The 27483-nt window shown below is 33.7% G+C and overlaps 3 protein-coding genes across 4 annotated transcripts in view; all 3 read right to left on the bottom strand.

Annotated features, from left to right (window-relative positions):
• PLSCR4 (phospholipid scramblase 4) overlaps positions 1-237 on the bottom strand; it is a 111477-nt gene extending 111240 nt beyond the window's left edge. Inside the window, exon 1 of the mRNA XM_064378786.1 lies at positions 149-237. The gene's annotated coding sequence lies outside the window, so the exon portion shown is untranslated. The remainder of the gene's footprint in view (positions 1-148) is intronic.
• A 31-nt stretch (positions 238-268) lies between these two features.
• Positions 269-23464, bottom strand: LOC105706593 (phospholipid scramblase 1-like). 2 transcript variants are annotated; one of them, XM_021669564.2, is made up of 9 exons: positions 23385-23464; positions 20376-20478; positions 18986-19048; positions 16914-17091; positions 12964-13184; positions 10441-10602; positions 7618-7779; positions 2729-2873; positions 269-355 (listed from the first exon to the last, which is right to left on the bottom strand). In XM_021669564.2, the coding sequence occupies exons 2-9, from the start codon at positions 20457-20459 to the stop codon at positions 345-347; spliced, it is 1026 nt and encodes a 341-aa protein (XP_021525239.1). In that variant the 5' UTR covers positions 20460-20478; positions 23385-23464; the 3' UTR covers positions 269-344. The 2 variants fall into 2 exon arrangements, with proteins under 2 accessions (XP_021525239.1, XP_064234853.1); XM_064378783.1 differs by lacking the exons at positions 20376-20478; positions 23385-23464 and having other exon boundaries at positions 18739-19805.
• LOC135275843 (phospholipid scramblase 2-like) overlaps positions 23401-27483 on the bottom strand; it is a 38279-nt gene continuing 34196 nt past the window's right edge. Inside the window, exons 9-10 of the mRNA XM_064378498.1 lie at positions 23766-23850; positions 23401-23488 (exon numbers count right to left, since the gene is read on the bottom strand). Coding sequence (XP_064234568.1) covers positions 23836-23850 — 15 coding nt within the window. The 3' untranslated portion in view covers positions 23401-23488; positions 23766-23835. The remainder of the gene's footprint in view (positions 23489-23765; positions 23851-27483) is intronic.

The following is a 27483-nucleotide window of genomic DNA, read 5'->3' on the forward strand; positions in this document are numbered from 1 at the left end:
TTCTGAATCACTAGGTCTAGGGCAGGATTCATTTGTTTGCCTTTTTTGGAAGTTCCCAAATTATGTTAATGTTGCTGACTCAAAACCACACTTAGAATAACATTCTGTTCCAGAGAGGGAGATTGAAGATAAAAGAAAGATAATATACCTGAAGATCCCCAGCCACGCTGCATAAAGATGAGGTGATTTGGATGATTCCAGTGGTCCTCTAAAGTGTTTCATAAGCCTTCATAATTTTCTCAACTTGCTGTCTTTAGCAGCCCACAGAATTCTGGCTGAAGTCTGGTAATTTGTTCGAGTGCCAAGATTCTCAAGTGTGGTCGCCATTAGGAGTAGCAGCAGCTTCACCTGGGAACTTGTTAAAATGCAAATTATTAGCATACCCAAGACACTGAATCAGATTCTCTGGGGATGAGATGCAGCAATCTGTGTTTTGAAAGCCCCTCCAGGTGGTTTTGATACATGTTAAGTTAAAAACCACTATTTCAGTGAATGGCCAAAAATTAACAGCCAGGAGCCCTGCTGTTTTCCAAAAATGCCAGCATTCATCTGCCAGTAATTTATTTTGGTGAATAAATTAGAAAATATTCTCCAGCTTAATCTACTTTTCTCAGAGAGAGATAGTGTGTCACATTCTCATATACAGCTGATGAGACTAACTGGTAAAATATTAATATTTCTATTTTATTTTGAATTGTGTTTTAAAATTCTAGTTAGCTTCTTATAGAATTCTATTGGATGGTTTTCTAAGGCAATTAAAACTTTCATTTGATCCCTATCAAATGTATGCACTGGCTGATAATTTTGAAAGCATATGTAAATCCCCAGTTATATTCAGTAACTGAACAATAAAACAAATGAGACATCATTGATTAATGCTGCATCTTGACAGTTTCACAGTCTGGAGAAAACAAAACAAAACAAAAATCACCACAACAACATCAACAACAACAAAATCCAATCCAGTTCATATCACTTAGTTATTTTCAATCACTGATAGAAATGGAATACTTTTTACAGTTTTAGCAACAACAACGATGAAAACTTAACACAAATACCTTGTGGCTCAATAGACCCCAACCAGGTACTAGCAAGACCTCCCTAGTCTCCCAGCCACTCCCTGTAATGTCAACAAGTCATCCAACAGAGCACTCTAGAGGTATGTGTTTTTGAAAGCCAGTCTGTACATCTAATTTCCCCTACTGGATGCTGTCTTTGCTTCTTGTGCCCTTGCTTCCACTTAATCATCCCTAATGCCTAACAAGTCATCTGAAGAAACTTCACTTGTGCTATGATTTGTTATGGGAATGTCACGGTATATAAGCGCTGTTCAAAGCTTTCAATCCCCAGGGTCTAGATAAGCATCAAGTAATCTACAAAGTTAGAGGTAAACTTTATCCCTGAAACAATTTCACATGGTGTCTTCTTAAGTAATGTTACCAACTTCTAATCCTCAATACTGAAAACGCAAAGGATGAGATTAGACACTATAGTATATACTTTATTCTCCTCATCTTCCTGTAACTGTTTTGTTACGTGAAATGTATTGGAACAGTTGAGCTGAGGACAACTTTATTTTTTTCAACACATCCTACATAAATGGTTTAGAACCTTGTTGTGGAACGTGAGCAATTTAATGTTTTGTGCTTAGTGTTTGCAAGCTTGAACAAAAAACAAGCATAAAATATTCTATTAAAAAATTCTGTTAACAACTTCAACCAAAACCTTTCTTCCTCTAAAAAGAGTTTGAATCTGTATGAATGGAGGCAAACAAACAAGATAACAATATGTGAAAATTTCTGACTGTTTTCATACGCTGATGTTCTGTGTGCGTATAGAGTATCTGAACTATGAGCATTCAGTTAAACGTGACTCTTTAAACACTGTCTAATATATACTAAGCATTCAGTATGGATCATGCATGTTCATGAAAATTACCTAATTTTATGTTCTAAACCCTGAGTCTGTCAGATCTGCATAAAGCGGGAAAAGTTGGCCTGTCTTCTAAGGGATGTAGGCAGAGAAGTTTCATAATAGAAATTGTGAGCAAGACATATAATTTGGAAATGAGATTGCTTCTCAGAATTCTGTAGCAAAAAAATCATGCTATTTATTTTCTTGTTTAAATGAATTTTGTTCCAAGTTTCTTTTCACTTGTGTATGAGAAATTCCATCTTATGATTTTTTCTTCTTTTCTTGAAAAAAAAAAGTGGTGTGTGTTCTTTTCCCACTATAATGTCCTAAAAGATTCCCAAGAAATGTTACAAAGCATAGAAAATTGGGGTAAGTTTATAGGGTAGGGTCTTTTAGTTCCCTGGATTGCAGGAGCTTCCACTTCCTCCTGGCCAACCCAGAGAATGAGGTTCTTTATGTGAGTTTCCCAGGACAGTGCACCCAACAAACAGCTTCAGGCAAACAAGTGGGTCCATTTATACCTCTGGATCTCTGAAAGGGAGTAAGGGACAGTTCCCTACGCCTTGGCAATATGTGCCTTAAGTCTGGGTACTTAAGAGACACTTCTGATGGCTTTACATTTTTCATCCCATGTCTTTCTAGAATGATCTAGACCATACCCTTTTAAGCATAAACTTTTGTAAACAAAAATATGCTATTTTCTTCTGTGGACAGAAATCCTAAACACAGGGCAGGATTTATTCAAAACATAAAATGATAACACTTATATAATTAGGGATGCTCTATCCAATACTTCTATAAGAAGGAAGAGTACCTTTTCTGTAGAAGTATCCAGGACTCATTTTATTATATTTCACTGAATCTATGTCTCTTTTGATTCCTTTAAGAGAGTGTCTGAGTAGTTCTGATGTTGGATGACCTTGTCTTTGGATATTATCTCTCAATGAAACAAATAATATCTTAGAATTATTATGAATATTATAGTTAATTAAATGATGACATATAATTGAAAAGATCACAAATTCAAAGACATTTCATAGGTAATATGAATTAAAAAACCACCTGTTAGTGTGCTAGATTGTTAAAAAAAAAAAAGTCCACAATATTTTACAGCTCTTCTCATCAAAAAGTGGGAATCTCCTTCAACATCCCTTGAATAGGGATTTATCCATATTACTTTATTTGGTTAATGGGTCATTAACAGACATGATGCAAACAGAGGCTTGAAATGTGCTTATGCATTAAGGATGTGTCCTCTGGCTTCCTTTGCAACCCACCTGTTATATAAAGAAGTTAAGCTAGATATGAATAAGTCCAAAGAAAGAAGCCTGACTTAAAAATAATAGTGGGATGTGGCTTTTTTTTCCAATAAAGTGGACTAAATCTTATAAGTAGAAATCCACACAGTTTTCAAGGGAGTTGTATAAGCATAAACTAAAAGAGACTGAGACATTCTAAAATGAAAAGAGACCTCTGTTCATAGGTAGATGGAAGCCTGCAAAAGCTACTCAGCTAAAAACATGGTAATTTCATTTAGAAAAGAAAAAAGTGTCCCAGAAGGCAGAGCCAAAATTCCAGAGACCAGAGTAGAACAATGGACTGGAAAGCCACTCCCAGGGAGCAGAATTTTCTCTGTCCCTAGAGTAAGGGGAACTAGAAACATATCCCTTCTAATTACTAGAATTTCTATTGACCAGTGACTACTAGATGAATTTTATTTGTTCATTGTGGCTGTTTTGACCTTTGCTCACTATTATATGTGAGGTGGGTCTTTTTTGCTTTCAAGTCTCTGAATCAAGAGAAGCTGTATCCAAGTATCTTCATTCACATTCACAAAAGGTAAAGGATGACATCATACTGGACTTGAGCTTGATGCTATAATTGAAAGAGACTTGTGGGAGTCCTGAGAGGGTTGAGGATATTTTGTGTTTGGGGAGAAGGTAAATAACTGGAGCCAAAGAGAAGACAGTGATAAATTGTGTTGGGGGAAGAAAGGCAACATTCTTTTGCAGCAACTCTCATTAAAAAAATTGCGTCTATTTTTCCACCCCTTGAATGTGGCCTTGGCTATGTGATTTGCTCTGGTCAATGGAGTATTACTAATATAATAGAATTAGAGGCTTGAAATGAGCTTGAACATTTGAACTTGGTTTCTTCTTGGTTTTGTGAGGCGAACTTAATAACCACTACACTACGGAAACCAACTTCTTGTTGGTTTTGTAACACAGTCATGTGTAAAAGCTTTGGCTGTCCTCCCAGATGATGAAAAATATGTGGCCTATTATTCCCATTCCCTCAGCCAATAGCCTGACATATGAATGAAGTCATCTGGGATAAGACAGTCCCCAACTAATCTGATAATTGACTCAAAATGCATGAGTGAGCCAGGTTCTGAACAGAACTATACAACAGAATGCTAAGCTAAACATAATGATTATTTTAAGTTAAAATTTTTTGGTATAGTTTATTATGCAGTAAGAATATGTATGAATAGTTTTAGTAAAATAAAATTTTATTTAGATATTTTCAGTGAAAGTTGTTTAGTTTTGTTGAGGGCTGACAAAAACAAATGCCAGTATTCTCTGATATATTCTTTCAGTGTGAGTCTTATGGCCACAGTTCAAAATACATGTAATCCTACAGTAAAAATGAAAAATAAATACAATTAGGTTGGTTTAATAGTAGAAACAACTACAGGCATTAGACATGAGAATGCTTTTTAAGATCCCTGTATTATAATAACATAATCATAAAACATATTAAAAAACAGAAGTCTGAGGACCAGAGCCATGAGGAAACAACTTCTAAGGGTGTAAGAATAACTGTTTGCCCTTACAAAATAATAGATTTGTGCATCTCTAAAGGCTGGCTTTTTTCACTGCATAAAATATTCTGAGTATTTATGTCATTAAAGGTCCTTAAAAGTATTTAGTTTATTAGTTTGTTTTAATATCTGCTTATTACTCTATTCTAGTGATGTCTCGTTATGTCGTTAGTAAATCTCATACTCACACATTTTATGTAGCTTTAATTTTTGCTATTTGAGTGAAGTTTGCTACATAGAGTTTACATTGCTAGTTACTCTTATTTTTCTGTATCTAAAAAAAAAAATTAAATTTTTGACAAATGTATTTTAATTTATTCCTCTAAAAGTTACACCTGTAGCTCATGAGAACTTGATTCCTTAAATCTTCATTAGCATTGAACATACATCATTGGAAATAAAAACTTTATTATATGATAAACAAAAAAAGGTATTGTATCCTTTCTTTTTTGCTTCTCTTGTGTGTTTTTGGAAATGCTTTCTTATGTTTAGTGGTTATTTTCATTCCCTCTTTGATAGTGATTCAAATTATTTTTTCATATTATTTGTACATTTTCATTGAGTATTTGATTTTTTCTTCTTATTTAAGGATCATATTTATTGACCTAAGAATATTAGTCCTTAGTCATATTTGTTATGTATTTCCTTAATTTATTATTTCCCTTATTTCCTATATTTTCCTTAATTTATTATTTGCTTTTAAATATCTAATATTATGAGGGTTTATGAAAAACAAAAGTTAAAAATATTTAAATTTAGTAGTCTGTTACTTCACGATTTTCTTGCTTGAAAGACCTATTTTGTTTAGAGTCTAAGTATGGGTGCTGTTTATTTTTGTTTGCTAATGGTTCAATATCTCCATTATGCTTCCTTGAATTTATTCTTGCTTTTTTTTTTCCTAACTTTATAGCTTAAGCCAATTAATTTAGCTTATTAATTTTTCTCTTTTCTTCAATAATTATAGCTATACATTTTAATATGTTTAGTTGCATGCCAAGAATTTTGACATATATTATTTTATTACATATTTTAAAGTATTTAAAATATTTTGTTATGGCTTTTTAAAAATAATTGAGTTATTTGCATTTCAATATGTAGAAAACATTTAAAAATATTTATTAACTTCTAATTGAGTCTTGTTTGCTCATATACTAAGGTCTAAATGATAATGACTCTCTGTAATTTGTTGAGACTTGCTTCTTGGCCCATAATTATATTAATTTTTGTAAATAATGTTTATTTGAGAACAATGTGTGCTGTCTAATTTTTGGTAAAAAAGTTCTAAATAAGACCATTTAATCAAGCTTATTCATTTTGTTGTTCAAATTTTAAATAACTTTAGTAACATTCTGTCTTATATCTAATAAAAATGAAGAGATATGAGTAAAATCCCGCATTTTGATGATGGGTTTGTCATTTTAACTTTTTACATTTGTCTCTATATTTTGAAGTTAATATTACATGCATACAAGTCTAGAGTTACTGTGTCTTGTTTGAATAGATGCTTTTCATCATAGTTACCCATTTTGTTTCTGTTGCTATTTTTTGGAGTCTTAATTTTTTTTTCCTGGTATTAATTTAGATTCCTTAGCCTTCTTGTGGTTAGTATTTTATCCATATTCACTTTCTTTCAAATTTTTGGTCATTAATTTAGGTTTATCTTTTTAAAAGAGACTATAGATACTTTAAAAATCCAATTTAACAATCTCTATCAACTGGTAAGTATAGAAGGTTTACAAATAATGTCATTTTGTTCAATGTTGTTTTGTTATAATGTTGATGACAAAAATAATGAGTTTTATTCTACATCCTTGTGCTTAAATTTGCAGTTTCCAAGAACCTATCAATGACTGATATGGGTTGGCTCTGTGTCTCCACCCGAATCTCATCTTGAATTATAATCCCTATGTGTTGAGGCAGGGACCTGTAATCCCCAAGTGCGGAGGGAGGGAAGTGATTGGATCATGGAGGTGGTTTCCCCTATACTGTCCTTTTGATAGCGAGTAAGTTCTCTGGAGATCTGATGATTTTATATGCATCTGGCATGTCCCCTGCTTGTACTCACTCTTTCCTGACACCTTGTGGAAAAGGTGCCTGCTTCTCTTTCACCTTCCACCATGATGGTAAGTTTCCTGAAGCCTTCCTAGACATGTGTAACTGTGAGTCAATTAAACCTCTTTCCTCTATAAATTACCCAGTTTCAGGTATTTCTTTACAGCAGTGCGAAAATGAACTAATACAATGATATTAAGTGAGGACTTAGGGAGAAAGAACATAACCTTAGAGGGATCATCTAAAGTTCAATAAAATTTGAGAGCAAATAAAGTACTAAACATATCTGTGATTTTATTAGAAAAATAAAATAAGAGCAAACATTTAATTTGTAAATTCAAAAAGAAGTAAAACTAAAACACTAGCCAATGAAAGTATAAGTTGTGAGAGAGAGATTAGAATTAAAATGTTTTTAAGGTCTTTGCATTGCTTAAGAGATAGAGCTAAATCAATATCTATAGTTTCCAAATTAACAATATATTAACATTTAAATAAAGTATAACAAGCATGCATTAATACATTTTACATTGTAAGAGATAACTATAAGTCACATTGAATGAACTATATTTTTTCTGTTTTCAGTGACAGTCTGATTTTTCTTGAATGCAAAGGATTTAAACCTCAATGATCATGTTTCTAGGACACTCTAATTTTTGCTTCCTTTGCAAGGTGAATACTGAATCCATAATGTCATTTGGGAACTGAGGATGGTCAGAAAGGCACAATTTGCAGTTGATTCAGATGATTCAAGGAGAAATATTAACAAAAGTGCAATGATAATCTCAGAAAATGTAATTTTCAGGTAAATAGAGTAAAAGTAGACTCACAATGAGGAAAGTTGCTCCAAGCATCAGTGATTTAATTTTAACATCAAGATCAAATGGAAACTGGATCTCAAGTTTCTCACCATTGGTTAATATTCCCCTCACAGATCCAGAGAAGTGTTTTGAAATCTTTCCAATAACCATTTCCTCATCCAGCGTCAATAACTAAAATAGAAAAATATATCATCTTAGGAGAAAAATCTACAAAATAAAAAGGCATTTCTTTACCAAATTTATTAACTAATTAGGACCTTGATGAGTTATATTTATACTGATTATACTCAACAATTTATAAAATATGCAACATGGACACATAATACCCTGGTAACATTTATAGGCAATTCCTACCTAAAAGTAGATTTTCAAATTGTATACAACTGATTATATCTATCTCTCTATGTGTCACACTTACATATGCTTAATTCATATAATTTGCTTTAACTTAATACAAGAATGAATTTCATTATAAAATGAAAACCATGAGCTTCTCAGCTCATTATACAGCTTACCCAACTCTTTCATAAGTGATTTTATTTTTCTGGCTCCCTTTACTTTTTCCTCATTTATTTTTCTGTTACTTATCTACACCTCCTAGAGCATCATTTCTCATACCAACTAATATTAATTCCTTCAGAATAAGATATACTCATGTAAATATAAAACAACAAACCTGGGATAAATCATACTACTTGCCTTGTAATGAATGCCACAAGAGAAAGGTAGAGTGCTATAATGTAGAACAATTGGGAGCTAATAAGCAGACTACACAAATTGTGGGGGCATGGTTTTAGAGTAAGCTGCTTGGGGACAGCGTCATTTAAGCTGAGACTTAGACCAGAGAGAATTAGTGATAAGAGAAATAGGAAGACAGACAGCATTCCAGAGAAAGTTAACAACATGTGAAAAGACCCCGAGTTAGGAAGGAGCACAGCTGGAGTGAAGTGAAGGAGGGGACTAATAGCAGAAAATGAGTGAGACCAGAGAGGTTAGCAGGGCTGCTCATACACAGCCTTGTAAGTAGTGCTAAGGAACAGGAAAATGAGAAATATCGAAGTGCTTTAAATATGTCCAAAGTTCTTCACCCTTTTCAGAACTCTGAACCCACCATTCCCTCTCATTCTCAACAAAATGTCTCATCATCTCTTATACTACAGAGAAAATAAAAGGTATGGAACAGGAATTTATCCTCAGACACTAGCTCTAGTGTCTGAGGGCTAGTGTTCATACCAACATTTCCTGCCTCCTTATTGTTATGATAAATGGACCATCTCTATATGAGGCTAATTCTCTACATGCATCTCAGTCCCATACCAAATAAGAAACCAGATTCATCAGCGACTGGGACTCTGCTGTATCGCCATACTTTCTCTCTCATTTGGCTCTGTTATTTTAGAATCAAAGGGATAACAACATACTTTTCAGGAAAATATCTCCCCTTCCACGCTGTGCCCTCATTCAGCCAGAAGCAGGATTAGGTTATTGCAGAGAGACAAGTCATACAAGTACGTGGTCAGTTCCTTTCTCAATTTTTTAGTTTATTTCATAACAAATTTTTTTGTATTAATTTTTTTAAAGTGCAATGCATTCAGGTATCTCTTACCCTTAACACTGAGATTTTTGTTGGTCCCTTAAATTTTCTACCTGAGATGGACAGGTCAATTGCCTCATTCTAGTTCTGGCCCTGTAGCCACTAATTTATCTTTTCTCTTATTCATAGCCAAAAAAATATTAAAAGGATTGTCCACATTCATGCAAAAGATGACTTTCTTACAGAATCATGATTTCCCTTTCTTGCTCCTCATACTCGAGCTTACCCAAGAGTGCCAGCTTTAAAACTGTTTTGCTTCAAACAGAAAAAAATAGGAAGGGTTTTATACACCTTTGACAAAATGTTGAAGATATTAGAATAAGTAGGATTTGCTGTATTATACTGTGAAAAATAAAATAATGCACAGAAAGCATTTTATTATTTGGTGTCAGTAAAAATGGCTTTGGATTCCGTTTTATGTACAGTCTACTTTGTTACTTTGGCTTCTAACTTAAAAGAGAGTCCTATGTAGTCATGTTATTACTTTCCAAACTAGACATATTATTAACAATTAATTTGTAATATATTAAGTATATATATGCAGATGCCAGTAGGAATCAGAATCACTAAAATGAACTGACATAATTCTATAAAAGGAAAGAAAATCAGGTAGTATTTTAGTTAAGCTGTATCCAAATTTTTTACTAGGTATTTTAGCTATTCAAACGAACAAATATGTTTTTGATGAAAGTTTGGGAAGTATGGTTTTGCATACCTACTATCAAGTTAAACCAATACAATATTCTCTCTTGCTTAGGAATCTTCAGATTTAAATAAACATAACAAGTTCTTTAATTTTAACTATATGTGGATGTTAGCTATAATCTGAGAAGTAAATTAGTAAGCACATAAACATTTTTAAAAATTATATTGTGTTTCAAAGTTTTACAAAAAGCAAAAACTCTATTAATGAACATTAAAATATTATGTACAATTAGTACCAGATTAGGTCATGGTACATTGAAATAAAGTTTAATTTTCTCTTTCAATATTCCTTGAGATATTAAATACCAAACTTTTGGTACCTTTAAAACTTGCTTTATAAGCTACATAAACTTCTAGAGCTTTTAAATAAGGACACGATGAATTAGTAATCCAATATTTTAAAAAAGCAAATAGTTACAGTATTTTCATAATATTCCTTTATTTTTCTTTAATCATATTCAATAATTATATGTATTATGAAAAAAACTAATAACTAATTTTAATATGTCATTAAAACATTATTAATTACTTACATTAAAATTTAGATCCCTGAGACAGCTGAAGACCAACCATGGCCCTTTAATTTTCATTACCTCCCCCTTATTCTCATTTTTTATTTTGAATTTTGGCAAGAATGGGTGAAAGTATTGATAAACATATCCAATTGTTTCGCCAGGTGGAGCTTCAACTTTTAGCTACAAAAGATTGAAAAATATAATATTGATCCACCAGATATGTTAGATTTGTTAGTAACACTTTATTTAGTTCTGTACTACCTTTTAAATGAGCTTTTTGTATATTTATACAGAACTTTCTGTATTTAAGGGATGCTTCATGTTTGAGAATAAACACAAAAGTGAGACCAGGATTTAGATGTTAAACCCCCTGAGCTAAGACCTGACTTCACTGCTTACCAACTGCTTGAAATGCGGACAGGTCACTAAAATCTCTGAAATTTACTTTCCATTTGCAAAAGAGGGATAACAACAATCTCCTTTTTAGGCATGTATGAAGATACTTTTTAAATTCCCATGCACATGAAATATAAGTCTAATTACATCCAAAACTGTTTATTACTCAATGTGCCAAACACTTTCATAAAGTTTATATTTTCATGGCAAATATAAATTTATTGAAATTTTTTATCCCAATTTTCATTTAAAGCTCAATTAATTAGACTCAATAGAGATTTGTTGAATATATTATGGCATATCCATATAATGGGTTATTATGCTGCCATTTAAAGAAACAAATAAACTCTAAACATAGATGTAATCCTCAAGTTATAGTGTTAAAAAAAAGTTGAAGAATATGCTACTGTGTTAAAACACACACATATACACACATAGCATAAACATGCTATGTTTATGTAATATACAAATATTCACAAAGTAACTGTGGAAAAATACATAAGAAACTTATAATAGTAGTTGTATTTAAAAAGGGATGTAGGAGCCTAGGAAGCAAGCATTTGAGAGAAATTCTTTCTTCTGAATATACTTTCACTATATTCTGTACTTTTCTTTTCTAAAAAGTACAGAATTCTGACTTTCTGTTTTTGCTTTCCTTCCCTCCCTCCCTCCTTCCTTCCCTCTTTCCTTTCCCCTTTCCTTTCCTTTCCTTTTTCTTACCCTGTATAAGTATGACTAATTAAAAGGCAAACAAAGACTGCTAAGTCAAGATGATGGTAATGGTGGTATGGCTTGTAAACCTCCCCAAAACTCTCATGGAAAAGAAGAAAATAAGTATGCTAGCAAAACGAAACAAAACTGTCAAATTATTTAGACAAAATTAGTTGGGAAAACAAAGCCTCAAGTCTCAAAATGTAAGTAGATGCAGTGAAACACATGAGAAGAACAAGATGTTTCTGAGATTTCCAGAATCCAGACAGTAAATAAATACATACATTCATAAAGTTATACATACAAATAAAAAGCATATAGATGGCAAAGGAAGAAGTAAAATCTGTATTTTTATATCCACAATTGTAGGAAACTTTAGTGACTTTACAAAAAAGCTACTAGAATTTATAAGGGATTTTTGTCAAGGTCAGAGTAAAGTGTCAGTGTACACAGAGCAATAATTTTCTATATACTATATAAGAGCAACAAAAATGGAGAGTTTAAATTAAAAATACTATTTATAATTGTATCTAGAAATATAAAATAATTAAATTTATTTGTAATATAATATTTGTAAGACCTAAGTACTGAAAACGACAATTACTGGGAGTTATTAAATAGAAGGAGAAATATACCATAGTCATTGAGCAGAAGATTCAATATTAATAAGGTATCAGTTCTTTTGAAATTAATTCATTGATTAAATACCCTCAATATCTCAGCAGGATTTTGAATATGACAATTTGTTTTTTGTAAATTTATATGAAAATGTGAAGTACCTAATAGAGCCAAAAAAGGTTTAACAAAAGCAAAACAAAATAAGAAGGCTTGTACTACCTGATATTAAGACTTACTCTACAGCTGGTATTATGCCACTGTTGTATTGTCCTGATGATCTTAGCTCTGTGTGTGTATATATATTTGTATGTATATACATAGGTAGAATAATGGAAGATAACAGACTCTAGAAATAGGTAAATAAATACATTGGCAATTCATTTTCAGAAATGTTGCCAAAACAATCCAGTAGAAAAGGAATAGTCTTTACAAATCATGGTGTTTAAACAACTAAATATTAAAGTGAGAAAAAATGGATCTCAACATTGGATTTAAATATAGAGGTTCTACAATAAACATGAGATAGGGTCTTTGCCACTTTGCAATAGGCCAATATTTCTTAAGTCACAAAAAGCCTTGGATGGATGGTTAGATAGTTTAGAATAGAAAACATCTAAAGAGCTTATGACCTTCATTGCCTGGAAAAAATTTGCAATGTTGTGCATGATTTTCACCCTATAGGTATGTGGTACAAAAATTCAATTCTCTTTCTGACGTTTTTCATTCTAGACAATTCTTTGCAGCCAATCGCAATTTTATACTTTATCATACTGTCCAGCACTGAGGCTTTTTTGATATGATGGTATATTTACTTACCTTTTGTAGGCAGCATCTACTCCAGCAACAGCTACATTTCAGAGCCTTATGCAGAGCAAGTACATCTCTACCTACATTATCATAAATTATCATAGTAAAAGGCCTTGAAAATCCACAAAGGTGTCGAAGGAAGCAATTATTTCTCTCTTCTGCAAAGTAAATTCTCTGTCCTTGATTGTTCAAGATTTCATATGTTTTACTAGTTTCAAATTTTCTGAGGGCTAGAGAATAAAATAATGTTTTAATTTGTTAGTAATACTGATGTAAGATGTATGTAAACAGGTATCAAATTACCTTCCAATATGGAAATTATATTGGATAATAAACTGCTTGAATTTAGTTAACTAATTTTCACTGGTATCTTAGTCTTCTTATGTATAAAAATGAGAGACAGGCTAGCTACTCTCTGGCTCTGTTTACTGCTAAAATTCTATGCATAGTCTTTTGGTATCCTTTTTGAACTTCAAAGAAGTTAACCCATTACTATTATGTTTTAAGTCATGTTTAATCTTATTCTTCATCTTTTCCTTATTACAAAATTTTTAAAAGATTTCATTAGAACTCCATTCTGGATAGTAGAAATTTAAAAAATTGTATTTATGCTAAATTGAGGGAAGTAGGATGCACTCTCATATATTGTTTATATAAGACTATTCAAATGTACCCCTTTTGCAAGCAAATAAGAATATTACTATCTTTTGTTTCAATAATTTTAATTCTGTTATTATACAAACAAAACAATTTTAAAACTTAAAAAAGAAAGTTTTAGGCATCAAATATTCACTACTGCACCATTTGGAACAGAAAAAATAAAGTGAAAACAAAGAAAGTATCCAGTTAGAGACAATACATGGTATCCTCTATTTTACTATGTAGCTCTTTAAAATGCTGGGTTTTTATGATAAAGAAATCATAACATTAAGTGACTAAGTATGACAAACTGAGTGGACAATAATTAAAATTGATTTTTAAAAATTCTAATAAAACAATTTTAAAAACCTCTTCAGAGGAAATGTAAGGTAGTTATGCATATATGATTTTTATCTCAGTGTTATTTTTCAAATGAGTATATACTTAATGAGTAAATGTTACTCTAACATACATTAAACATTGTTTTAAGGCTAAACTTTGAAACAGGTTGAGTATAGAATTTCTTCATTTTTAATGATTCTGTGGGCAATGAACATAATTACGTTTCTATCTTGTGTCAACATATATCAAAGGTACACATTTTCATTTGATATTGAAGACTAAATCATGATTTATAACTTAGTAAAACAATTTTCTAACTGCTTTAAAAGTCAGTTTTTAAGTAGAAATTACATATGCATGGCACAAATTTTAAAAATGCAAACGGGAGTATAAAATTAAAAATAATTTCTTCTTCCAGCCCTATCCTATCCCCATCTTTTCCCATTTCATATGCATCCTTTCAGAGATATACCAAGTATATAAAAAAACTACAAATATTTTAAACACACACATACACATACACACTCCTAACTATATGCTCTACTTTGTAATTATTGTTTATACTTAATATACTCTGAAGATATTCTTGGCATATCTGTAGAGCTAATTCTTTGAAATAACTCGAGATGTTAAATTATATGAAAGTGTCTCCATTTAGAGTGGTAGTTCTCAGATTTAAGCCTGCATCAGGATCTCCTGAAGGGCTTTATAAAGCAAATTACTGACCCCCGCCTGTGGATTTTCCGAATCAACACTGGGTTTGTAATGGAGCTTGAGAATTTGCATTATTATTATTTCTTATTTATTTTTATTGTACTTTGGGCTCTGGGGTACATGTGCACTTCCTGCATCCTGCAGGATTGTTCCATAGGTACATACATGCCATGGTGGCTTGCTGTCTCCATCCCACCCCCCGCCACTGCCCCCATTGCCTACATCCATTTCTCCCAGTGTTATCCCTCCCCATCCTCCCCCGCCATCCCTCCCACCACTGTCCCTCCCCTCCCCTCCCCTCCCCTCCACCCTCCACTTAGACCTGTGAGGGTTGTTCCCTTCCCTGTGCCCAAGTGTTCTCATTGTTCATCACCTACCTATGAGTGAAAACATGATGTGTTTGGTTTTCTGTTCTTGTGTCAGTTTGCTGAGAATGATTGTTTCTAGATTTGTCCATGTCTCTACAAAGGACACGAACTTGTTTTTTATGGCTGCATAGTATTCTATGGTGTATATATGCCACATTTTCTTTGTCCAGTCTATCATTGATGGACATCTGGGTTGGTTCCAGGTCTTTGCTATCATAAACAGCACTGCAATGAACATACGTGTGCATGTGTCTTTATAATGGAACAATTTATAATCCCTTGGGTATATACCCAGTAATGGGATTGCTGGGTCAAATGGAATATCTATTTCTAGATCCTTGAGGAATGGCCACACTGTCTTACACAATGGTTAAACTAATTTACACTCCCACCGACAGTGTAAAAGTGTTCCTTTTTCTCCATATCCTCTCTAGCATCCGTTGTCTCCAGATTTTTTAATGATTGCCATTCTAACTGGCATGAGATGGTATTTCAATGTGGTTTTGATTTGCATTTCTAACATGTTCCCAGGTGATGCTGATGCTGCTGTTCCAGGGACCATATCTGGAGAATCACTGGTTTGGAGAAATTGTTCCCTATTCATGGATGTTTAGATTCCCAATATTTTTGCTATTTTTTGACTTCTTAAATTATGAGTTACTGTGGTTGTTTCTCTCCTTTGAATTTCCATGATTAGTTTTTACCTGTCTCATTATTTTATGACTCCATACTATATATTTTATTCAAGCATTGTCTTATTTTGTGTTGCTATAGCAGAAAATCATACACTGGATAATTTATTTAAAAAACAGATTTACTTCTCACAGTTCTAGAGGCTTGGAAGTCCAAGGCTGAGGGGCTGGCATCTGGTAAGGGCCTCCTTACTGCATCATAATATGATGGAAGGTGTCATATGGTGAGAGAATATACAAGAGAAGGAAGGAAGGAGTCCAAACTCATCCTTTTATCAGGAATCCACTCCTTCAATAATAAACATACTCCTGCCATAATGGCAACAATCTATACATGGAGGAAGAGCCTCATGACCTAATCACTTCTTAAAGGTCCCACATCACAACACTATTGCATTGAGAATTAAGTTTTTAGCACATGAAATTTGGGGGAATGCATTCAAACCACAGCATTCCGCCTCTGGCCACCAAAATTTACATTCTTCTCACATGCAAAATACATTCATTCCACCCCTTAGCCTCAAATTTTGAACTTATTCAAGTAATAACTTAAAAGGTCAAAGTCCAGAGTCTCATCTGAATCAGACATTGGTGGGACTCCAGGCACAATTTGTCCCAAGGCAAATTCTTCTCCAGCTACCAGTCTATGAAATTATCTACTGCCAAAACACAGTGGTAGAATAGGCAGAGGATAAACATTTCCCTTTCAAAAGGAAGAAACAGGCAAGAAAAATAGAAGTAACCAGTCTCGAGTAAGTCTGAAGTCCAATAGGAAAAGTAATATTAAGTCTTAAAGCAGGAGAATACTCTCCTTTGATTCTATGTCTTGCATCCTGGGCATACTCAGGGTGGGGAGGTTTGAACCTTAAGGCCTCAGGCAGCTCTATCCCTATGGCTTTCCTGGTTTCAGTCCACTCTCTAGCTCTCATGAGTTGGAGTCTCATGCCTGCACCTTTCTCAGGCTGGAGTTGCTTGCTAGTGACCCTACAGTTCTGTAGTCTCTGGAGCCGTCCCACTTTTACTACTCCCTTGGCATTGCCCTAGTGCAGGCTTTCTATAGTGAGTCTGCTCCTGTGACAGGCCTCTGGGCCCCAGGTTGTCTCTGACATTATTTGAAATCTACGTGGAAGCTTCCATGGCCCCACAGCTCATGCACTCTGCACATCTGAAGATTAAGCACCATTTGGATGTCACCAATACTTACCAATTATGCCCTCTGGAGTTGCAGCATGAATTGCACTTGGGCCTGCATGAGCCATGGCAAAGGAGTACTGTAGTGAAGTGCAGGGACTAGAGAACCAAGACAGCCCTGAGCAGTGAGCTTGTGGAGTATTGTTTGGATCCATCTTCCAAAAACATTTGGCCCTCCTGGAACTCTGGGCCTATGATGGAAAGGGAAGCCTCAAAGCTCTCAGAAATGCCTTAAAGGCCATTCTCCCATTGTCTTGATGAACAGTACCTGGCTCCCTTCTATTTATACTCATCTCCTTAGCAAACCAGTGCTTGGCCACACTTTTGGTTTGCTCTCCTAAACATACCTTTTTACTCTTTATACAGCTACTCTGTGAAATCTCCAAAATTTTTGCATTCTGTTTCTCTTTTAATTATAAATTCCATTTTAAGTCATTTCTATCCTCTTGCATCTTACTATAAGTGGTTAAAACTAATCATGCAGCCCCTTCGATATTTTGCTTAGAAATTTCTTCTGCTAGACATCCCCATTCATTATTCTTAAATTCTGCCTTCCCTAAAGCTCAAGGGCATGGACACAACTCTGCCAAGTTCTCTGCAGTTGTATAATAAGCATTGTCTTCACCCCAATTTTCAATACCTTGTTTCTCATTTCTATCTAAGACTCATCAGAATTGCCTTTACTGTATATCTTTCTACTAATCCTCTGATCAGTCACTTAAGTAATTTCTAAGAAGTCTCAGACTTCCTTATAGCTATTTTCTTCTGAGTCTTTGCCAGAATCACCCTTAATTTTCCATTGATGGTAATCTAGGCTTTTTCTAGCTTGCTTCTACAAACTCTTTCAGCCTCTACTCATTACCCAGTTCCAAAGCTGCTTCCACACTTCCTGGTATTTATTATAGCAACAACCCTACTTCTCAATTTTCTGTTGTTGTTTGGTATTTCTATAAAATAATACCACAGACTGAGTAATATAAAAAGAAGAGAGATTTACTTCCCAAAGTTCTGGAGGAGGGGAAGTCCAAGAAGGTGGGGCTGGCAACTGGTGAGAGCCTTCCTGCTGCATGGTATCACAGGGGAAGGCATCACATGGTTAAATGAATAAGAGAGATGGGGAGGAAGGAGAACAGACTCATCTTTTTATCAGTAGTCCACACTCGAAATAACTGACCCACTCCTGAGATAAAGGCATTACTTCATACATAAGGGCAGAGCCCTTGTGACCTAATCACCTCTTAAAGGTCCAACCTGTCAACACCATTACGTTGATGATTAAGTTTCTAACACTTGAGCTTTGGTGAGCAGATGCAAACCACAGCAAATATATTAATTCCTCACACTTCAGAGGAAGCTCTTCAGTGCAAGCCTGAATCTGATTCTTCCTTGATTCTCTCAAAATGGCTAGCATATGTCTTGCTTATTGTAATTACATATGATGTTTCTGTAGTAAATGTTCTTGCATAAAATAAAGCAATTTAGTATAATTCAGCAAGGAAAAAAAGAACGCATTCCTTTATAATATGTCTAAATGGAAGAGCTTTTACGAGTTAAATAAATTATAAATACCCATTTTAGTTTTAGAATCTCGAATGCATAAGAAAGGTGATGATAATACTATTTTTTTGTAACTAGACACTCATTTCCTTCCATGTTAGTTTCATCAACACAAAGAAATACTTGGGCCAGTCACAGTGGCTCATGCCTGTAATCCCAGCACTTTGGGAGGCCAACGCAGGTGGATCACCTGAGGTCAGGAGTTTGAGGCCAGCCTAACCAACATGGTGAAACCCCATCTCTAAGAAATACAAAAATTAGCCAGGCGTGGTGGCATGTACCTGTAATTCCAGCTACTTGCGGGGCTAAGGCAGGATAATCGCTTGAAGCCAGGAGGTGGAGGTTGCAGTGAGCTGAGATTGTGCCACTGCACTCCAGTCTGGGCAACAGAATGAAACTCCGTCTCAGGGCAAAAAAAAAAAAAAAAAAAAAAAGAAATACTTGTACTAAGTTGAGATAAGGTCAAGTTCTAAAGGACAGTTTAATTTTCCAGAATTGGGAGCACAATTGGACTATCCAGGAACTTACCTGCGTTCTGCTTCTATTAGCAAAATTTCTGAATAATTTGGAATTATTTCTTCTCTGAAATACCTGTATTTGAGGAAATCAGGGTGGGAAAACCATTTCAGGAGTCATACCTATGTTTAGTATACCAGAATGGCAGATCAGAATTTTCAGGAATAATTCTGCAGCCAGTATCTTTTTCCTTTCTTATGAGAAGACTACTGCTTCATTTACCTGCTTATTATCTAAGGACCTTCTATATATTCTCTTCATGTTTGCAAGGTTTAGTTTTCCTCAGACTTAAGAAGCACTTTAATTTATGGGGGTTGATCTAACTATAACAAAACAAGTTATGACTTTAATAATTAATATATCATTGTGTTTGGTACATGCCTCCCAAAGGGTCAAAATGTTGACACACTATTAATGGATTTATCTATTAGAATAAAAATAAAGAAGGTGGTTATGAAGTATTCAAACTACATTTAAAGTACTTATCAACACATAACTTAATATTTACATTTAATATGTTTAAAGTAATTGATTCATTGTCAACATCTCTGATTTTTTCTGTCACTTGTATATTATAGCAGTCTAAAATTAAATTTTATTTTACTTCACCATGGAAACAGGCAAATGCAAAATTATTATTACAGTCTATGAGGTGTTTTGTCTTTTCTCTATTATTAACATACTCAATAATTTGGTTAACGAAAAGTTTAAAATACATATCAGAAATATTTTTGAAATTCAGAGACTATCTATACTATCATTTGAATAAATATCTTCAGTTTTTACCCAAATGCTAAAAGGTTTTGTTATGTTTATATCATAATTTGTGACAAGTTTTAAATAAACACTGAAAATGTAAACAACCTTTTCAATAAGTTACATATATACTATTTTATTTTTAAAATATTACAAAATAAAATGTGGCCAATGATTATAGGCAGCTAAATTGTCAAAGTTAATTATTCAAGAGACAGTATCACAGGAAACAATCAGAATTGACAGCATAAACCTTAATTTTATTCAATCTAGTACAGAATGAGAGAGATTTTCCTAATATTACTGTTTACATTTTACATTTTCACACCAGGCTTCTCATACACAAACAGTAGATGAAGTAAAGATTCTTGAGATTAATATAAACAACATTTGCAAAATCCAATTTTCTATTTTAAAAGTAGGCATTTATTTTTAAATTCATAAGTAACAATACTATAATATGTAAAGTATAAGTTTACTATCGCAATCAAAAATAAAAATAAAAATGTATATGTAAATAAAATAGAAAACTCTTAAAGTCACAGTATTTTAATCCAGTCAAAAATTTTTATAACAAATTATATTCTGAAACGATCTCAATTCATATTACTATAGATCAAATAAGTTAAGAAACACATTGCAATACCTGATGCAAATACTCCAATCCAGGTGGACAGCTGGTTATCATCCCTGGTGTAGACAACCAGGGTCGGAGATCATAAATAGCCATAATCTAGATTATGCAAGTGCTTTAGAATGAGACAAAGTGAAAATATTTAGCCTTTTATGTTTAACATCCAATATTATCAAAACATATTAACCTGGTTTGAGACAGGAATATACAACTACAGGTTTAGCTCTTCTACATTTAATGGTGTAAACAACATTCACATTTTATTTTGTAAGTTGTTTTTAATATTTGTGGTTTTATATATGAAGTCTGTCTCTCATCGAATACCAAAAAAGAATTTCAGGAATACAAGTACCAGTTAATGCAGATTGTTATTCCCATGTGACCTTAATTTATTTAAACAAAATTAAGTAAGGACAAGATAAATCATCTTAAAATGAGGTTTGAGTAGATATCTATCTCCAGCACCATGATTCTAACAAATTTAGAACAAATCTTTGTGGAGCCAAATTTTCTAATTGGCCCTAATTAGGGTTTTATTATTCTCTGTATTTTCCTTAGGTTGCTCAGAATAAAACTTGGAAAATAAATTAATCTACAAACCCTGTTTCCAGCTCAAAGTTTAAGAGGAGGATTAACAGTGCCTACAAATACACTGAAAATATTGCAGAATTTACTCACATTATTTTGTGGCAAATTTTGTATGATCTACTCTCAAATAGATACAAGAGAAAAATTAAACATATAACGAAAAGGCCACAATATATAGACAAGAGATAAATATTAATAATGACAAAGAAGAAAACATACTTGACTGCTAAAAACAAGAGTAAATTTTAAATAGCAGGTTTGCATTCCAAAGATACTGACTATGAAATAAGAGGTGAGGTAAAGAGAAGTAAAGAAACAATCCTAGCAAAAGAGAGGACCATACATACTTGAGTTGCTATTATTGCTATTTTAGTTTAGATGGGTCAGATAACAACTATGTGTTTGAATTTTTGAGAAACTGCTAAATGTTTTCCAAAGTGGCTACTCCATTTTACAAGTTCTAATGTTCAAGAGGAATGTTGGAGACTTTAGTTAGCAATATGTATTGTATATTTAAAAGCAGCTAGAAGAGAGGATTTGAAATATTTCCTACATAAAGAAATGATGAATACTCAGGGTGACGTATAATTCCAAATGCCCTGGACTTTATCATTACACATTCTCTGCAATTAACAAATACTCACATGTACCACCTAAATATGTAAAATATTATATATCAAATAAATCAACACAAATGTATTGTGTTCCAATTTCTGGTGGTCAGAAGTCTGCAATGGGTCTTCAGGGCTGTGTTTTTGTTGAAGGCTATAGGAATTATATTTTTCTTTCTCTTTTGTTTTACCTTCTGACCTTGTATTCTCTCATTAGGAGTATTGTAATTACATTTGGTCCACACAGATAGCAGGATAATTTGCCGTGTTACAGGATCTTAAGATCCTTAATGTAATTATGTTTGAAAAATACCTCTTTTCATCTAGGTTATACACCTACTGGTTCTTTGGATTATGATACAGGTATGTTGGGGAACCACTGCTCTGTTTACAATAGTTCTCTCTCAGTTCCCCAAAGGAATATCTATCCCACAGGCAAAGTATATAAATCCCGTATCAAATCTCCAAAAGCTCAGTACATTAAATTACCTCACCATAAATAAACTTCATCAGCTTAAATATCCAAAAATCTCACCATGTAAATCTGGTATTGGTTGTGACTATGGGTATGATCTATTATGGGTAAAAATTTCTCTTCAAACTTTGTCTTGTAAAACAGGATAACATTTTACTCTTTTCATAACACAATGGTAGGACAGAGATAGTTTCCCTGTTAGAGGCATTTCTGTTCAAAGAGGGAGAAGATAGAATCAAAAAAGGAATCATCAACCCAAATAATTTTGAAATCCAGCATGTGAGGCTCCACTACATTTTGGCACCTTGAAATAATCCTCAGTGGCTGTCAGTTTTACCTTCTGGCTTCAGGATTCTTTCCTCTTGTCCTGCAGTTCTGCCCTCAGAATCATTCTTCATTTTTCTTAAGGGGAAGCACATGTTTTCAGCTAAGTAATATTATTAGGCAGTTTTCATTTGCAATTCTAGTGAATTTCTTTTATTTCTTCCTTTCCCTGTCATTTGCTCCTCCATTGATATTGCCTAAATTCTTCAGAGTCCTTTGTGTGATTGAATACCATGAAATGTTGCTGCTTCAGAAACACTAGCAAAAGGTTGTCAGGCCACTCGCTTTACCTTCTCTTCAGAGCACAAGAGCAGAATTTCCTGACATTGAATGTGCTAATTTTAGTGTTGTGGGAATCTGGTAAGATGAAAATCTTCTAAATCATCAAGTCCTGATTCCTTTCTGCTAAAAGTTCTCTCAATATTTTTTTCTCTCTCTCTTCTTTTTGTTTTTCCACATTGTACCATAAACAAAAGGAATTTCAACACTTTTCTTGGAATCTCAAATGAAATTCCAAGTTCATGGCTTATAAATTTATCTTTCAAAATAACATTGTAGCACAGTTCAGTTAAGCAGTCTATCATAATACAGGAAAAATACAGTTTCTTCATGTTTCCTATAACTTCTTCATTTCCTTCTGAGCCCTCACATACAGTACTGTTAATAACTATATTTTCACTAACAGTCTTTTAAAGTAATCCAGGAATTTTCTATTATGCTTCTCAAAGTTCTTCCAGCTTTAACTCATTACACAATTCCAAAGCCACTTATGTATTTTTAGGTACTTGCTATAGCAATCAACGTTCCACTTTCAAGTACCAAAATCTGTATTAATTTCCTGTTGCTGCTATAACATATCACAACATACGTGGTGGCTTAAAACAATACATATATGATATTAGAGTAATGAAATTAAGAATTCTAAATTGAATCAGCAGGACTCTCTTCTTTGTAAGTGCTCTAAGGAAAGAAAAAACATGTTTTGTTTCAGGTTTGTTTTGTTTTGCTTTTTTCTGGCCTTACCCATCTTCCAGAGGCTGCCTGCATCCCTTGGTTTGTGGACCCCTTCCTCCATCTTCAAAGTCAGCAGCATAGTATCTCCTTCCCTCTTACTTTTTGCCTTCTTCCTATAAGAACACCTGTGATTATATTAAGGCCTCACAGATAATACAAGAAAATTTCTCCATCCTAGGAGCCTTAACTCAAATCACGTACCCACAGTCACTTTTGCCATTTAGGGCCACATAATTATAACTTTGGGGGATTATGATATGCACATCTTTGGGAGCCATTATTCTATCAATCACATTATGGCTACTGTGACTTCAAGGTAGTTGATTTTCAAGGTTTCTGTGATGCTGAGGAGAAGGTGATGGAAATAGCGTAAGTTAAAATGTCACAAACCTCACTCTTCTTACTGAGATTTTCCCATTTTTCTTGAATAAATGTTCTTCAGATTGTTGCAAGTCTTGGGTTAATTTTCCAAGTTCTGAAAATTGATTTGACAGGTTTTACCAGTGTTTTGATCGCTTTTATTGAGAAGCAGATTTTCAGACACTCTTATTCTAAATTCGTATGTAAAATAATCAACATATGTAAGGAGACTATTAGTAGGAAACAAATCAAAATATACCATTTGTGTGCACTGGTAAGTATACAAACATATAAATGACAAATACACTTTTAAAAAATTCTAATTACCTATTTATCAATTTTTCTATATTTTCAATAAGTATATTGGTTTTATACAGTGTAATATTATGTATTTTGTTGTATATGTACACATAAATATATGTTTTTAATGTTTGCTAAGTAATGCTTTGTTGATTTTTTTAAGACATCACCAAAAAGATGAAAAGCAATCATGCTGAATAAATTGGTTATCTTTCAATTGTTTTCTCAAAAAATCTCAACTTTAAATTGTTGCTTTATTATTGATTATCTCTAGTTTAATAAAGCAATATATTGATGCTGGTGAACATAAAATACAAACAATTTTTAAACACTGTCACAATTTACTTTCTATAACAGGAATCTTCAAACAACAGTGAAGACCATGCAATTAAATAAAATGGATGATTTATCTGAATCCTTAGAGAGAATAGGTATATTGTATTATGCTTCAGCCAAATTAAAGGTTTATTAATTCTGGAGGAAAATTCTGGCTTAATTCACGGAATCTCATATATAAAAAAAAGATTTGTAGTTAGTTTAGTGTGGGATCTTACAGATTATTCCTAGTTCAACTCTCATCTCAGTTTAATAGGTCAAAAAGATGGGCCTTAGAGATGTTGTGTGGTCATTTAGATTTATTAATGAAAGAGTTAAAAAGAGAACCCAGATATCCCAAAGAGAAACAGCAGAAGGAACTGTGATGGGTCATGGAAGGAGAGTGGGGAGTATAGATGGAGAAAGTGCATCAGGGCAGGAAGGAAGAGGCCTGTACAGACATATTTTACACAAATGTTTAATTATAAATCAGAAGAAGGATGGGGTTGAAGGCTTTTTTATTCTGCATCTATGTTGTTTATTTCTGTGTTCCCTAGATACAAACATAAATGTCTGCTTCCTACTTTGCATACTGAAGATCTATAAGGGTCTCTCAGATGTATAATATACTAAACCCAGAAACCTGGGCATATTCTACAAAAAGAGAGCAGGATTTTATCTCATATTAGATAAGTAGCAATGAAGCATCAGTGAGGTTATAGACCCTTTTGCCTGAAGACTACCATTTCTTGGTGCTAGTTATAAAATTTCAATTAGATCAGCAATGAAAAGGACTATATACATAAACAAAGGGGAGTCGTCAGTTATGGACATCAACATTTGAAACAGAATAGTTTCTGGAAACTACATGTGGAATGGCTACCTGACAGGTAAGTTGAAATGGTTTGGTCCTCTGTGTGGCCCACAACCCACTGTCTCTCAAAGTTGCTGTTAGGAAGAATCTAAGATAGGCAGATCCAAGCAGCCACAACAAAAAACATTCCATTCAGAATTTTGAAGGTAATTAGTTCTATGAACACAGGCATGTGTTTATAAGTCATTTGCTTCTGAAAGTAGGGAATGGGTGTGACACACAATTGTTAGATCAGTGCAAATGGGGACCTCTGGGCCAAATCAGGTAAAAACAGGTGAGGGCTTAGCCAGAAAAAATAGTTTGCATCTTTGTTTTTAATTTGAGAGACATTAGCTGATCTGCACTTTCAGTGTCCTGTCTTTGCTCATTCTTGGCTCTTTTGAGACAGCTACAGCATTGTGTATTTATCTTATTTGCCTGGCCCCAGCAGGCAGTTGAGTCATGAGCCCTGGTTAGCAGATTCAGTTCTGGTCAGTATGAGTCATAAAACAAAGCTATCAGAGATATACAAACACAGACATATAAGATATCTCCTTTAATCTTCTATTGGCATCAGGGTTACCTTGTTCTGCCCATTCTGGCTGGCACCCCGATGAGGAGTTTCTCTGAGATAACCTCATTCACATTGTTCATGCCTAGAAGTCAGAGTGTGATCTGGCATGAGTAATATTAAACAAGAAAACAAACAGGAATCTGCAGGAATTGCTTAAGAACTCAAGTCTCCAGGGTGTATATATTAGATTTTGAGTCACAGATTAGAAAACTGGCCAATGAATGTAGCTGATGCAAATCCCACACAAAGTGTTTTTTTTTAATTTTTTTTTCTTTATTTCTTATTTATGTAAATTGTAACTCCTTTTTCTCCACTCACCTAGCCTGCAGATGGCTGAAATTCCTGATAAATATAGAGGACAGGGACAGCAACCTAACTGAAGACTGCTATTACTGGTCTTCTATATCAGTTATTCCATTTGCATCAATAGTATCTATAACACATTACTTATTTAGGCTCCACTAATGGCAGGTATAACTATAAAATAAAGATTATTCTATAAGTCACATAAAGTAGTCATTCATTTGGCCCACATAAAAAAATTTTCACCCTTAAAACATCTGCTTTCCATCATTTTTTTCTAGTAAAGAGGTTTAATATCCAATGACTTATAAATATGATTTGTGTACCTTAAAATATTTTAGATAATGCTAATCAGGTATCCTTAAAATAGGTAGATTATCCTGCATTATTCAGGTGGGCCAGTGTAATCCGGGCTTCCTTTAAATGTGGGAGAGGAAAGCAGAATTGAAATCAGAATGGAGATATTACAGTGAAAGCATTTGCTGGTTTTGAAGATGGAAGGAGAACACAGGTCAAGAAATAGAGGTGGCCTCTAAAAGATGAAAAGATACAGAAATAGATTCTTCCCTAGTGCTTCCAGAAACAATGAAACTCTTCCAATAACTTGACATTAACCCAATGTATTAATCTGCTCAGGCTGCCCAAATAAATTACCACAGACCAGACAGCTTAAATACAGAAATTTATTTCTCACAGATCTAGATGTTGGAAGTTCACGATCAAGGTGTTAGCATGGTAGGTTTCTGGTGAGAGCTCACTTCTTGATTTATACATGGCCACCTTCTCACTCTGTCCTCCCTTGGTCTTTCCTTGGTGCTTGTACCCAGAAAGTGACAGAGCTCTATGGTGACTCTTGTTATGAGGACACTAACCCTTTGGGATCAGGGCTTCATCCTTATGACCTCATTTAATCTCAATTTCTTTCTTATAGGCTCCATTTCCAAATACAGTAGCATTGGAGGTTTGGACTTCAACATATGAATTTTGGGGGGACACAAATATTTAGTCCACACCAAGTAAGACTCATTTTAGACTCTTGACCTCAAAAGTTATAAGACAATAAATTTGTTTTATTTAAAGCCACTGAGTTTGTGGTAGATGGTTATACCAGCAATAAAATCCCAATATAAATTTTGGTACAGCAATCCAAGCTTTTCTGCTGTTTTGCGTTCTAGAGTTTCAGTTACCAGCATGGTCAACTGAGGTCCAAATACAGTAAATGAAAAATTCCAGAAATAAATAATTCATAAGTTTTAAATTGTGTGCCAGTCTGAGTAGTGTGTTAAAATCTTGAGCCGTCCCTATGGGATGTGAATTATCTCTTTGTCCAGCAGATCCACACTATCTAGACTACCCTCCCATGAGCCATTTTCATTATCAGTTTCACTGCCATGTAGAACAGT

Source organism: Aotus nancymaae, unplaced genomic scaffold (genome assembly GCF_030222135.1).
Source record: "Aotus nancymaae isolate 86718 unplaced genomic scaffold, 86718_ANA_hifiasm-v0.15.2.pri h1tg000019l, whole genome shotgun sequence".
Taxonomy (NCBI): Eukaryota; Metazoa; Chordata; class Mammalia; order Primates; family Aotidae; genus Aotus; species Aotus nancymaae.

What these genes read in the sequence shown, in the direction of transcription:
- LOC105706593 (XM_021669564.2), bottom strand. Translation starts at nt 20,459, where the DNA reads ATGGCTATTTATGATCTCCGACCCTGGTTGTCTACACCAGGGATGATA. An exon ending in CTAATAGAAGCAGAACGCAG is followed by an intron (nt 17,092 to 18,985) that starts GTAAGTTCCTGG and finishes TTTCCATCATAG; the next exon opens with GCCCAGAGTTCCAGGAGGGC. An exon ending in TTGGAGCAACTTTCCTCATT is followed by an intron (nt 2,874 to 7,617) that starts GTGAGTCTACTT and finishes AATAATTCTAAG; the next exon opens with ATATTATTTGTTTCATTGAG.